Source organism: Bufo bufo, chromosome 2 (assembly GCF_905171765.1).
Source record: "Bufo bufo chromosome 2, aBufBuf1.1, whole genome shotgun sequence".
In the NCBI taxonomy this organism is placed as follows: Eukaryota; Metazoa; Chordata; class Amphibia; order Anura; family Bufonidae; genus Bufo; species Bufo bufo.
In genome coordinates, this window is record NC_053390.1 from 214,944,038 (window position 1) to 214,958,815 (window position 14,778).

Sequence of the window (14,778 nt, forward strand, 5' to 3'; positions counted from 1 at the left end):
ATCACGTTTTTGCCCTATGTGAAGGATACAAAAGCCTAGTACACTACGCTAAGTTAAATGCAAGACAAAAACATACGTCCAAGCAACATCTAAGGCTGGGTTCACAACATTGGATGCTTGCACCTACCAGTAGCCGGAGTTTACCGTACAATGTGCTGTTACCGAGTTCAATTTATAACAGTAAGTGGAAAGCTTCTATGCTCCCTCTAGTGGCACCTGCAGTTTAACCCTATTAAACTAATCACATCTGCATGTAGCACTTGATTACTACATTCAAACCATAGCTTTATTATACAGATCTGTTGCAGCAAAGGAAAAAAAGAACTTAAAAAAAAATGCAAGTTAGGTATTCAGAGCTCAGAGGGTGGGCCCTTGCCCCTCGGTGCACCAAAGCTCCACCCCCGATACAGAAAGCCCTTTCTTTGTTGATACAGGGCCAGGGACCCCGGTTATGCAACAAGAGGATGGATGGCTTACTGAGAAGAGGGATGGAAGTAAGTTGCGGTCCCAGCTCACCTTATGCATGAATACTCTGCGTGCACGGAAGGACCAGGGAATCCAAGACGTAATGGTGAAAAACAAATCCGGCACAATGGATGCTTTGCAGTAAAATCTTCTGTTTATTTCAGCAACATAACTCCACGTACAGACAATGCAGACACAAGCAGTATGCCAGTTGACGCTCCACCTGTGTTACGACTAAGGACTCTGTCCGAAACGCGTCAACTGGCATACCGCTTGTGTCTGCATTGTCTGTACGTGGAGGTATGTTGCTGAAATAAACGGAAGATTTTACTGCAAAGCATCCATTGTGCCGGATTTGTTTTTCACCAAGAGGTATGGAAGTCTGGTGAAACAAGGGGCTAGGGCCCATCCTCAGCACTCCGAACAACCAGATTCCCATTTTTAAAAACTGCCTTTTCTCCTTGAGGATGCAACATATCTGTATGGTAAAGGTATGGTTTACATCGTCTATACAAGTGCTACACATGCAACTATGATTAGTTTAACAGGTTAAAAGAAACTGACCGTTTTCTCTAAGGGTACTTTCACACTAGCGGCAAGGAACTCCGGCAGGCTGTTCCGGCGGGAGAACAGCCTGTGAGATCCGTCTTGCCCCTAGTGCACGAGTGCCCCCAGACTACCGCTCCGGCCCCATTGACATGCAGAGAGGTGGCAGGAATAAAACGACGACATTTCGTAGTTTTATCCCGGCCGCCTCTCGGCAGGTTTTCTGTGCTGCCACCAGAACTCCGCCCCGCCCTATTATAGTCAATGGAGCCTGAGCGGTAGTCCGGGGGCACGCGTGCACTAGCGGCAGCACGGATCCGACAGCTGTTCACCCGCCGGAACAGCCTGCCGGAGTTCCTTCCCGCTAGTGTGAAACTAGCCTAAACAAACAGTTTGGTCAATCTGTCCACCACCTACTGCACATTTTTTATTTAATAAGGGTCATTTTTAATTTGGTAACAAAAAAAAAAAAAAATAATTTGGCTACTACATTTTTAGGTTTGGAAGCCAAAGGGGACCACAAGATTTGTTTTCTCTTAGCCAAAAACCCTGACTTTTGCAAAAATAGAAATATCCATAGCTATATAAAACTGGCTACTGTTCTATCTTCTGATTAAAGGACACTCCCATCACATTGCACACAAATAAATGCAATGCTCTTCTGTGTACATCTTTATCAGGAGAACGATAGCTTTAATTTGGTCATCCCAATTGTACACCTACCATTATAATACAGATTACCCTTCCGATAACATCTTCCCCTCACAGCAGCAGTACACCAACTTCGGATTACATATCTATTTAGGAGGTCTTATTTGTGTTGACTCCGACAGAAGGACAATATATTTAAATTTCAATTTAAAAAAACTTAATCTTTTGGCCCCTCCACGAGGCAAAGTGGCACCTCTGACTGGTCATATACTGGCTTCCACTCCTGCATTACTGGTTGAGGCCCCTGGAGCCTCAGTCATCTTTCTAGCGCAATGTCCCTGCCCTCCCCCCACATCTGGCAGCTCACAGCAGTACCGGCAGCCATGGTAGGAGCACCTAATGATGTGTGTCCTCAAACACTACAGCTGGAGACAGCACAGCCACATTAAGGTCAGACCCCTGTACTAAGTGTCCTAGATGAGGACCCGACTGCGGCACCTTGAGGGTTACACAGCAGGGATTTGGTGATCTCTCTGATCCCAGCTGTTACATCCAATTAAATCACACAACCCTGTTGCAAATGCTATATTATAAAGAAAAAAAACTTACTTTAGGACAATCTTTTAGCTGATGCTCCTCTGAACCACAATTGAAGCAGCATGGTTTAGGTCTGTAACAAATAAAAAATAAAAAACACTTCGCTACAGCATAATACTGCTTGGACCATTGCAATGCAAGTTTCACATGTGTCCTGCTTCCTGACTTAAAACTATTTTCCAGGACTTATACTGAGGTCTTATCCCCTGGACAGGTCATCAGTATATGATTGGAGGAGGTCCAACACCCAGGACCTCTGCCATCAGCTGCCTTCTCTCTACTCACCAAGCACAGAGCTGTACATTGTATAGCGGCTTTGTTTGGTATTGCAGCTAAGCTCCATTTACTTCTAAGGGGCCGAGCTGCGCCTAGGTCATGTGACCGATCACTGCGAGGGCTGCTGTCTTCTCAAACAGCTGATCGGTGGGGGTCCCAGGTGTCAGATCCCCGCCGATCAGATACTGATGACCAATCCAGAGGACAAGACATCAGTATTAAAGTCTCAGAAAATCCCTTTAACTTATCTTGCAGATTTTTTTATTGAATGTCAAAACTTTGTTTTGGCAAAGTCCTCCACTCGCTGAAGATTCCTATAGACACATTATATATTTTGAATGGGATCTGAGACCAATATCATTTTCCTATACAATTTTAATAACTGGATTTTAGATGCAGAAAACAAGCAACAGGACACACTTGGTAACAATCTACAAGAGGCTAGGCCATTAATATCAGATCAGCGAGGGTCCAATTCTTGGTAACCTGCTAATCAGTTTCTAAAATGGTCTGCATGCATGCCGTATACTTACTGGTAGGGGTGCAGGTCAATTACAGCTTTGGCCTAGCTAAGTGGAGAGGACAATCAATATTCTTAACCCAAAAAAATAAAAAAAAGCACATACAAACCTTTTTGCTTTTACTTGTACTTCTTGGCCATCTAAAGACAATATCTGACCAAAAACTTGTGGATATCTTTATTAAAATATATTAAGGGTTTAATTCCTTGATAAAAAAAATACACAAGCAATGAAATATTGCCACACACTGTACATTATGCACTGTACCAATACTGCAGGTTAAAAGGAAAGGATATAGAAGTTACAGGTTGTCTTTTCAGCATATTTCACTAATAGGCAAGGGTCCATTGACTGCAAAACGCTCCAAAGCCTCTTACACACGAACGTATTTTCTTTCCGTATCTGTTCCGTTTTTTTTGCGATCTGTATTCAGAAGCATTCATTTCAATGGGTCCACAAAAAAAAAAAAAAAAAAAAAAAAAAACACGGAAGGTACTGTGTGCATTCTGTTTCTGTATATCCGTTCCGCTAACAGAACATGTCCTATTATTGTCCGCATAACACAGACAAGGAAAGTACTGTTCTATTAGGAGCCAGCTGTTCTGTTCCGCAAAATACAGAATGCACATAGAAGTCATCTGTATTTTTTGTGGATCAGTTTTTGCGGACCGCAAAATACATACGGTCGTGTGCAAGAGGCCTAAGTCAGCAGACTCTCTTCCTCCCTGAAAAGGGTGCACTGTAAAGCTCAAATGGCTTTTTTCCATAAACATTCATAACCCATCCACAGGAAAGGCAATAAATGTATGATAGCTGGAAGTCTGGTCACCAGGGTTCCAGGAGTCCCTTATGTGAAAGAAACAGCAGTGTGCAGGCGTGACCACTGCTCCATTTACTGTGAGGTAGCCAAGCAGTGAACTTTGCCATCTACTTGTTTCCTTGAATCACCAGCTACTTACCTCCTAAGTGGTTAGAATAGTGTTCCTGAGGTGATCAATCCTCCTTTCCACCTTGCAATCAGCAACTCTCTAATGGCTGTCACAAATAGAGGTAGTCCAAACGGGACAACCCCTTTAAATAAAACAGGCGGTTTATTTTAGACTTATTTCTCAATATATAGTCATTTATGAAGTGAAACAAGTGTCCAAGGCTGCGTTTGGATCAAGTTTTTCTCCCACGTTTAACATATATGTTAGGTGAAGCGATGTAAAAGTGTAGTACAGTCTATGAAAGATCTGATAAACTGATTTTTTTTTTTTCAACAGAATCTGTTTAAAGTTCACATCATACGTACATTAAATGTGGGACAAAAACATGATGTGAACACAGCCCAATTAAGACAACCTGCTTAAAGGGAATCTGTCACCACTTAGCTCTCTATGAAATCCTTTTTCATGCTAGATGCAAGCTTGTCAATCCTGTTTTCATTTGTGGGCTTTTTATTTCATCTTAATTAGGCCATGGGTGCAACAAGGGCAGTGCCATTGTACCTCGCTCCACCTGAGCTTGCGCTTCATTTCCTTCCCAGCCAAGACCCCCACCACTTTGACTGACAAGGCCAGGAAGTGAAGATGTACTCATGCCTGGCCCTGAAGTCTCCTGAGTACTCGTTTGGCACAGGGGTGATGTGGCCACAAGCGGCACATCACCACTGAAGCTAGGTATCGGCTTCAGCAGAGCATGTGACCATGCAGCGCCAATATAAACCATCCAGGCACTGGAACATAGACATGCGGGAGCCAGCATAGAGTACCGAAGAGACAAGATCAAGTAATTATCAAACTTCCCTTTACGAAAAAAGGGTCAATTCTTGGTCAACCACACATGGGCTGATCTAGATGTTAAGCAGAAGGTGTAACTTGAAGTGATAATAAGGTGATTACCACTTGGCGCAAATGCAGCTTCATGTTAGGATACTTTGGTATCTCCCATCCATCAGTTAATTGGGGGTTCTCATTCAGCAAGGGCTGCCCAAGCTTGTCAAGGCAGAAATTAGTAAAATAAAGAACACTTCCCACAACCTGTAAAAGAAATAGAAAGCCAAGTTAACCAAACATCATTGAAGCAAACCTGTCAGGTGATTTCAGCTGCCTTATTTGAGGGTGATTTAAAAAAAAAAAAAAAAAAAAAAAAATTTATATATATATATATATATATATATATATATATATATATATATATATATATATATATATATATATATATATATATATATAGGTTTCTGTGATTTAGAGACAGATTTCTGAGCAAAAAGCAGAGTAAATTGTGACAGGAGTCCTAGAAAACACTATCGCGTGCGTACACAAAGCTACGTTTTGGATCTCACAGGCACGTCACAGGAAGGCAGCGGCGATGCCTCAGGAAGGCATTGCGCTGCCTTCCATGCCATCGGGTCCCCCCTACAGGCCCATGGGGACCCGATAGCACCGCCGCCCGCACAATAAAAAGCCACAAACCGCAGGTCTGAATTGACCTGCGGTTTGCGGCGATCGCCGACATGGGGGGGGTCAAGTGACCCCCCGCGCATTTAGCCGAGCTGCCTGCTCAATGATTTGAGCAGGCATCGGCTTCCGATCACCGCCTGCCGCGTGGCGGTGATCGGAAATACACAGGGTGTACAGGTACGCCCCGTGTCCTTAAGTACCAGGACATTAGGGCGTACCTGTACGCCCTGTGTCCTAAAGAGGTTAAGGTACTCTAGGCAAATAATGATAATTCTCATAGAGCTAAGAAACACTTTAAGTTGAAGAAAAAAAAAAAAAGTTTGTATAGCTCTTTGGTTCAAGCTGCACCATGTGTCTGCTGCACAGATGCACTGTGTGGCCGTACCCTAAAGAACATAAAAGGGCATCTGTCAGCAGATTTGTACCTATGAAACTGGCTGACCTGTTAAATGTGCACTTGGCAGCTGAAGGCATCTGTGTTGGTCCTATCTTCATATGTGCCCGTATTGTGGAGAAAAATGAAGTTTTAATATATGCAAATGAACCTCTAGGAACAACAGGTGTTGCCGTTACACCTAGAGGCTCCGCTTTCTCTACAGTTGCCTTGTCCTCTGCACTTTCACAAGGCCAGGGATTATGAAGTTTTCACTGCTTGCCCTGTCAAAGTGCAGAGAGAGAGGCAGATGCAGACACAGCAGAGCCTCTAGGAGTAAAAGCAACGCCCCCGTTGCTCCTAAAGACTCATTTGCATATAATAAAAAACAATTTTTCTTAGCAATGCGGGCACATATGAACATGGGACCAACACAGATGCCTTCAGCTGTCGAGTGCACATGTAACAGGTCAGCCAGTTTCATAGGACAGATGCCCTTTAAAGAGAGCCTGTGATGTTGAGGGTGGTTTGTGTTGGAGAATCTGAACAGATCGATATACACTCAACATTGAAATTGCTACATCAAGAAGGAAAGGTCATGAAATTATGGAAATGACAAAATCAAAAACATGCTAATTATATGCAAATTATTAAAAAGTAAACAATATTCAAAACATTATTCAGCATCGGGTACACATCGCAGAAATGCATATTAATGGATGTCTGAGGAATGCTCTGCCACACTTAATGTACTTGGGCAAGCAAATCGTCAAGAATCGTTGCTGACAGCTCCCTTTACAACTGCTGACCAATGACATCTCAGATGAGCTTGAAGGGACACATGTCCGGAGATGCTGTAGGCCAGGGATCAGCAACCTTCGGCACTCCAGCTGCTGTGAAATCACAACTCCCAGCATGCATACTTGCTTAGCTGTTCTAGTAACTCCCATAGAAGGGAGTGGAGGGTTCTGGGAGTTGTAGTTTCAGAACAGCTGGCGTTCAGGACTTTGCCGATACCTGCTGTAGGCCATAGTAGCACATATAGGCCACGCAGGCTGCTCATAGTGGCACGAGACCTGGAGCTGTCCTGTTGTAAAAAGGCTCCGGGGACATTTTGGAGAAATCATTCCACAACCAAATCAATGTAACGCAGAGCTGTTAGTATACTTTAAATGAAGACTACCCAAACGCTCATTCAATATGTATGTGATGTATTTCATTTTTCACCCTTACTTTGTACTCTTGTGCATTATTCTATTGTAATAGTGTATTTTCATTTCTGTTTTATTTAATAATAAATATACAATTATAAAAATAAAAAAAATGAAGACTACAGGGGTCTGGCTACCATACATTTTTTGACCCCAAACCATTATTCCAGAGAGTAGTGCGACATTCCCTTGTGAAGGAGTTTTCATGGTGCTGCCCATGTGCCATCTGGCTATCACTGCATCTGAGACAAAGCAGGACTCCTCACTTAAAGGATTTCTACGACCTCATTTTGACCTAATTAGCTCTCAGACACTAGCGATCTGCTAGTGTCTGATCTACCTAACAATGCTATTCTCAGACCCGTGTGTGGATCCGTTTCACTAAAAAAGGAACTTTTATTAATATGCTAATGAGCCTCTAGGTGCTATGGGGGCGTCTTTTCAGCACCTAGAGGCTCGTTCTACTCACATTGTATGCCGCCCCGCACGTCCCTCCAGCCCGCCCATCTCCTCTTGAATGCCATCCTCCATCTGAGCCAGTGGACGAATTCTCGCGCGTGCGCCGTGCTCGTCTGTATTCGGCGCAGGCGCAGTGAATGTCTGGCCGCTCCCTGCACAGACATCTCCACTGCGCCTGCGCCGATGACCGAGATGTCTGTGCAGGTTAGACTAGAGAGCCCTAAAATAAAGACTAATGCAAATATATGGTATTACTTCATACCAAACATTAAGTTAAATTTAACCTAAGGGGAGGGAATCATGTGCAGTCATGGTGATTTCATGGAAACAGAATTACAGGTAAGACTAATTCCAAATTTTCATATCACCACCATGACGGCATCACAAGGAGAACAAAAAAAATTACACAACTTAGCGGGAAGGGGGGGGGGGGGGGCTACCCTTTGCGACCATAAGACAGGTCGGAAAACCTAGACAAATCTAGTCTATAATGTTTAACAAACGTGCGCACATTGGACCAGGTCGCAGCCCTGCATATCTCGTCTAATGAAGCACCAGCTTTCTTAGCAAAGGAAGATGACAGCACTGGTGGAGTGAGGTTTTCAGGAGGATCTAGACCCTGAAGCTTGTAACAAAAGAAAATGGTATCCTTGATCTATCTAGCAGGATAGAGGATTTAGGAAACCTTCATGCCCCTTATTTTTCCTGGCGAACTGGACAAGGAGGTTATCCTGAACTCTGGTGACCTCCAAATAATTTAGTACAATGCGTCGGACATCTAGGGTATCGAAATCCCTTTCTTTCTGATTTCTAGGTCGGTTACAAAATTAGGGTAGAATGATCTCCTGACTTCCGTGAAAGTCGGAAACAACCTTGGGGAGGAAGCCCGGGTCCAGCCTTAGAACAATCCTATCATCGGAATTTCTAAAGGTAGGGTTCTCTGATAGAGAAAGCTTGGATCTCACCTAACCTCCTGGCTGAAGTAATTGCAATTAGGAAAGTTGTCTTGAAAGATAGTAGCTTAAGAGGACAATCTTCTAAGGCTGAGTTCACACGGGCGTTGCGGGAAAATGTGCGGGTGCGTTGCGGGAACACGCACGATTTTTCGCGCGAGTGCAAAACATTGTAATGCGTTTTGCACTCGCGTGAGAGTTCGGGCTTGGGATCGGTGTTCTGTAGATTATAACCATGAAAACAGAATGCATACTAAAATGGCGCAGGAGGGGTTAAAAAAAATAAAAAATAATTTAACTCACCTTAATCCACTTGATCGCAGAGCCGCATCTCCTTCTGTCTTCATCTTAGCTGTGTGGAGGAACAGGACCTGTGGTGACGTCACTCCGGTCATCACATGATCCATCACCATGGTGATGGATCATGTGATGACCGGAGTGACATCACCACAGGTCCTGTTCCTCCACACAGCTAAGATGAAGACAGAAGGAGATGCCGGCTCCGCGATCAAGTGGATTAAAGGGTTTCTATCACTTGGTATCACCTATTTAGGTGTCAGACACTAGCGATCCGCTAGTGTCTGCTCTAACAAACCATCCTAATATGATAGGCTTTGGGGCAGCCGTTTTGCTAAAATAACAACTTATATCTATATGCTAATGAGCCTCTAGGTGCTATGGGGGCGTCATTAGCACCTAGAGGCTCCGTCTACCTTCATAAACTGCCGCCGCCCAGCGCGTCCCTCCAGCCCGCCCATCTCCTGCTGAATGCGATCCTCCCCGTGCGCGTCTCTGTTCTGCGCATGCGCAGTGAATGTCTGACCGCTTCCCTGCTCAGACATCTCCACTGCGCCTGCGCCGATGACATCATAGTGCTCCGAGGAACAGGCGCAGTGGAGATGTCTGAGCAGGGAAGCGGTCAGACATTCACTGCGCATGCGCAGAACAGAGACGTGCACGGGGAGGATCGCATTCAGCAGGAGATGGGCGGGCTGGAGGGACGCGCTGGGCGGCAACAGTTTATGAAGGTAGACGGAGCCTCTAGGTGCTAATGACGCCCCCATAGCACCTAGAGGCTCATTAGCATATAGATATAAGTTGTTATTTTAGCAAAACGGCTGCCCCAAAGCCTATCATATTAGGATGGTTTGTTAGAGCAGACACTAGCGGATCGCTAGTGTCTGACATTTAAATATGTGATACCAAGTGATAGAAACCCTTTAAGGTGAGTTAAATTATTTTTTATTTTTTTTAACCCCTCCAGCGCTATTTTAGTATGCATTCTGTATTCAGAATGCTATTATTTTCCCTTATAACCATGTTATAAGGGGAAATAATAATGATCGGGTCTCCATCCCGATCGTCTCCTAGCAACCGTGCGTGAAAATCGCACCAGAGGCATCAAGAAACCGCCGCCTGCAAGACCAGGCGGCCCAAAGCAGCATCCGCCGATGCATAAGTGTTCACCTTGTAGAACTTGGTGAAAGTGTGCAAAGAAGACCAGGTGGCCGCCTTACACAACTGTTCAGCCGAAGCTAGATTCCTCAGAGCCCAAGAAGCACCGACCGCTCTGGTAGAATGAGCGGTAACACCAAAGGGCATCTCCTTGCCCTTGGCGCGGTAAGCCTCAGCAATAGCCATCTTGATGAAGCAGGCAATAACCACCCTGGACACCGCCAGCCCCTTGCGAGGACCCTCCGGAACCACAAAGAGAGTCCGTGCACCGAAAGGGTCCGGTGACTTCCAGATAGATCCTCAGGGCCCTAACCACATCCAGACGGTGAAGCTCCCGTTCCCGAGGATGAGAAGGGGACGGACAAAGGGAAGGAACGACAATGTCCTCATTGAGGTGAAAAGTGGACACCACCTTCGGAAGGAAGTCAGGAACCGGGCGGAGAACCGCCTTATCCTGGTGGAAGACCAAAAGGGGTTCCGTGCAAGAAAGTGCTGCCAACTCAGACACTCGCCGAAGGGACGTGATGGCTACTAGGAAAAAAACCTTGCAGGACAAAAGGCGAAGAGAAACCTTCCGCAGGGGCTCGAAGGGGGAAGACTGGAGAGCCGCAAGCACATTATTAAGGTCCCAAGGTGGAATGGGAGAGCGATATGGAGGAACAGAGTGAGCGACTCCCTGGAGAAAAGTCCTGACAGGACCGAGAGGAGCCAGAGGACGCTGGAAGAGGATCGAAAGCGCCGAGATCTGACCCTTTAACGTATTGAGACCCAGACCAGACTGCAAGAAGGACAAGACCGTGGGAAGGGAAAAACTAAGAGGGTGAACATCCAGGGCCTCGCAAAAACCCAGGTAATTCCGCCAGGTACAGTAATAAATCCTGGACGAGGCCGGTTTTCGCGCACGGATCATGGTACAAACAACATCCGCAGAAAACCCTCGCCCTGCTAAAACTGCGGTCTCAACAGCCATGCCGTTAAACGTAGCGACCTTAAATGCTGGTGGAAGATCGGCCCTTGAGAGAGGAGGTCTTCTCTTAGGGGCAGCGGCCAAGGCGCGTCTGCCAGAAGCAGCATCAGGTCGGCGTACCAAGGCCGGCGAGGCCAATCCGGGGCTATAAGAATCGCAGGCGTGCCCTCCGCCGCAATTTTTCGGAGAACCCGTGGCAGAAGAGGGAGGGGCGGAAAAACGTATAGGAGAGAGAGAGAGAGAGAACTCAGTCCACGGAAGAACGAGCGCGTCGGCGCCGTACGCCCTTGGATCTTTGGACCTGGCCAGAAAGGTGGGGAGTTTGTGATTGAATCTGGAGGCCATGAGATCCACGTCCGGGCGACCTGAAACAGAGGCAAATGGACTCGAACACGTCGGGGTGCAGAGACCACTCGTCTGGGTCGATCGTCATCCAGCTGAGGAAATCCGCCGCCCAGTTGTCCACCCCCAGAATGTAAATGGCCGATAGGGCCGGAACATGACTTTCCGCCCAGTGGAGGATTTGAGACACCTCCCTCATCGCCGCGAGTGCCCTCTTGATGATTGATATACGCCACAGCCGTGGCGTTGTCCGACTGGACACGAACAGGATGGCCCTGAAGTAGGGAAGTCCAATGTCGGAGCGACAGGAGAACTGCCCTCAGTTCCAGGATGTTTAATCGGCAGTTTGGACTCCGACGGAGACCAAGTACCCTGGACGGACCGGGGAGGAAACAACCCCCCCCCCCCCAACCCTGCAGACTGGCATCGGTGGTAACCACCAACCAGGTCATTGGCAGAAAGGACTTCCCCAGGAGAGGGGTCTGCAACCACCAGAGGAGAGAGGACCGAACATAGGGGGGGGGGGGGGCCGATCCAGACTCTCCTGGCCATCTGAAAGGCGCGGGAGTGATACTGCGCGAAGGGGAATGCTTCGAAACAGGACACCATCTGTCCTAACACCTGCATGCTGAACCGGAAGGACGGTTGGCGGTGGAGAAGAAGGCTCCGAACAGAATGATGAAGGAGCTGGCGCTTTGCTGACGGAAGCCGAACCTCCCCTGCTTCTGTATCCAGAAGCATCCCCAAAAAGACAAGCTGCCTGGATGGAACAAGTGAGGACTTGGGAAGGTTGATTATCAAACCGAACCGCTGTAAGGTTTGCAGTGTGAGGTTCACGCTGGTGGACGTCAGCGCAAAGGAGGACGCCTTGATGAGCAGATCGTCCAAGTATGGAAGTAGAAAAACTCCCCTGGAACGGAGCAAGGCCAGGACAAGGGCAAGAACCTTCGTGAACACACGAGGAGCCGTCGCCAGGCCGAAGGGGAGGGCGACAAATTGGTAATGGTCGGTCCCCACCGCAAAGCGCAGGAAACACTGGTGACACCAAGCGATCGGGACGTGAAGGTAAGCGTCCTGGATGTCGATAGAGGACAGGAACTCCCCTTTTTCCAGAGAGGCCACCACCGACCTGAGGGACTCCATCCGGAACCGCTGAAGACGGAGGAAACGGTTTAAACGCTTGAGATCCAATATGGGTCGTACCGAACCTTCCTTCTTGGGAACCACAAAAATGTTCGAATAGAACCCCTTGAATCGGTCCTCTATGGGAACCGGAGCGATTACCCCTTTGTCCAGAAGGGTGCGAATGGCCGCGAAGAAGTCAGCCGCACCCTGGGGATCCCCGGGAACGAAAGAATCGAACTGGGGGGAGGGACGCAAACTCGAGTTTGTACCCAGAAGATACCACTTCGAGGGCCCAGGCGTCGGAGACGTGCGCCTGCCAGACGTCCCTGAACAGGAGGAGTCGTCCCCCCACCCGGGTGGGTGGGGGCGCACCTTCAGGCAGGGTTCTGCTTGGCCACGGGAGGGCGAGCAGGCTGGGACTTACGCCAGAAGTGCTGGGTCCGAAAAAAAAGGCTTCTTACGCCTATCCTGGGTAGGATTAGAAGATGGACCGGAAACTGATCGAGGGGTGGCAGCCCTGCGGGAGGACCTAAAGCAAGAGAAACCAGGACGGCCCCGAGTGGCGCTCTTGGTCTTGGACTGGGGAAGATGGGTACTCTTCCCCCCCCCCCCCCGTGGCTTCGGATATGATTTCATCCAGGCGGGTCCCCAATAAACGAGAACCCGCAAAGGGAAGGCCAGAAAGAGACCGTTTGGAAGCGGAATCCGCCGTCCAAACCTTCAACCAAAGCTCTCTTCTGGCCGAAACGGCCAGGGCAGATGAACGGGCCATGAGTGCACCCGCATCAAGGGAGGCCTCACAAATGAATTTACCTGCCTGAATAATGAGTTGGGCTAAAGCACAGAGGTCCTGAATGGAAACGTCTGACTCAAGCTCTTGATCCAGCTGAGACGCCCATTCTGAAACCGCTTTTCCAGCCCAGGCGGAAGCAAAGACCGGCCTGAGGGTGGAGCTGGAGGCAGCAAATATGCCCTTAGTAATGGAATCCATGCGTCGGTCCTCAGCGGTTTGAAGAGAGGAGCCGTCCACCACAGGAATGGCCGTGCTTTTAGACAAGCGGGCCACAGGAGGGTCAACCTTAGGTGGCGATGCCCAAGTTGTAATGCAATCCGCCGGGAAGGGATAGCAGATATCCAACTTCCTAGGGGGGGTAAAACGCGCATCAGGCCGAGACCAGGCCTTCTCGTCGGCATGGAGAGGAAATACAGCGGACGCCTGTTTGGGGCGAAAAAACGACACACCGGCCTTGTCAGAGCTCGGAGGAACATCGTGAATTTTGAAAGTATCACGAATGCTGGTAATAAGATGGCTCACAGCCGAGGCCAGCTTGGCCGGCAAGGCCGAGTCCATATCCCAATCTGAATACCCTAATTCTGCTTCAGAGGGAACCTCCTGTGAGGAGGAGGGGCCCGACTGGGACCGCACCCTTGGGGGTGACAGGGAAGCATCCGAAGAGGACACACGCTCCGCCCTGGACCGCTTCTGGGGTGTCCGGGCCCTGGAGAAGTCGCTGGGAGCGAGGGACTCAGACGGGTCGGCCGGGGTAGCGGACCCGGAGGGTACAGCAGAGCGCTCATCCTGCTGTGTAGTAGGCAGTGCATCCGCAAGGCGGCCCACAACATTAGTGAGGCTTTCCACGGCCTGGGAAAGAGATTTAGCCCATGCAGGAGGATCCAAGAGGCCAGGGAGTAACACAGCAGGTGGCGGACCCTGTAATGGGGCCTGACATGCAGGGCAATGTGGGTCAGACTGCCCCTGTGGAAAGGGAGCATGACAAGCGGTACAGGTATGGTACCAGGGTCCAGAGGCCACTGAGGGATCGGACATGTTGGCTGGAAGGTCTGGAAAAAAAACGTCCAGGCCAGGGGCTGCTGCACTAGAAAGGGTTACCAGTCCTACCAGGTCACAGAGCTGGAGCAGATAGAAATGCAGGCCGCAGGAACTGGTGTTCAGCGATCCGTCCCGGCAAGAGCGCAGCAGAGCTTGCCAAGCCGTATGAAAAAGGAGGCGGGGAAGAGAGAGCGGGAAAGGAAGCTCCGCCCCCACCAATAGAGCCTGCCAGACACGAATGAAGAAAGCGGAACGAAGCTCCGCCCCCCGCCAGAATTGTTCGCGCACGTGATTCAAACATGCCCGACCGGCAAGAAATAAGGTGCCGGAGGAAGCCAGCCAGTCCGCCCCCGTAATAAAGAGGGAGCGAACGGCAGCGGTGCAAGGACAGATCGTATTTACAAGCGCGTCGCCGCGCCTCAGAGCGGCAGACGCATAGCTGGCCGGAACACAAGGGCACCGCCTGCGCTTGGATAAATACACAGGGCCGCCGCAGTCGCGGTAAGCGAACCACTTACTGCGATGTCTCCCTCTGTCCCATACAAGCATTCCCCCCTATTAC

The 14,778-nt window shown here is 48.6% G+C and overlaps 1 protein-coding gene across 1 annotated transcript in view; it reads right to left on the reverse strand.

Annotated features, from left to right (window-relative positions):
• The window catches only part of ZCCHC8 (zinc finger CCHC-type containing 8), a 38,242-nt gene that overhangs the window by 9,408 nt on the left and 14,056 nt on the right, over window positions 1-14,778 (reverse strand). The window contains exons 6-8 of the mRNA XM_040416165.1: window positions 4,974-5,077; window positions 3,166-3,231; window positions 2,272-2,332 (exon numbers count right to left, since the gene is read on the reverse strand). Of these exons, the coding sequence (XP_040272099.1) occupies window positions 2,272-2,332; window positions 3,166-3,231; window positions 4,974-5,077 (231 nt within the window). The remainder of the gene's footprint in view (window positions 1-2,271; window positions 2,333-3,165; window positions 3,232-4,973; window positions 5,078-14,778) is intronic.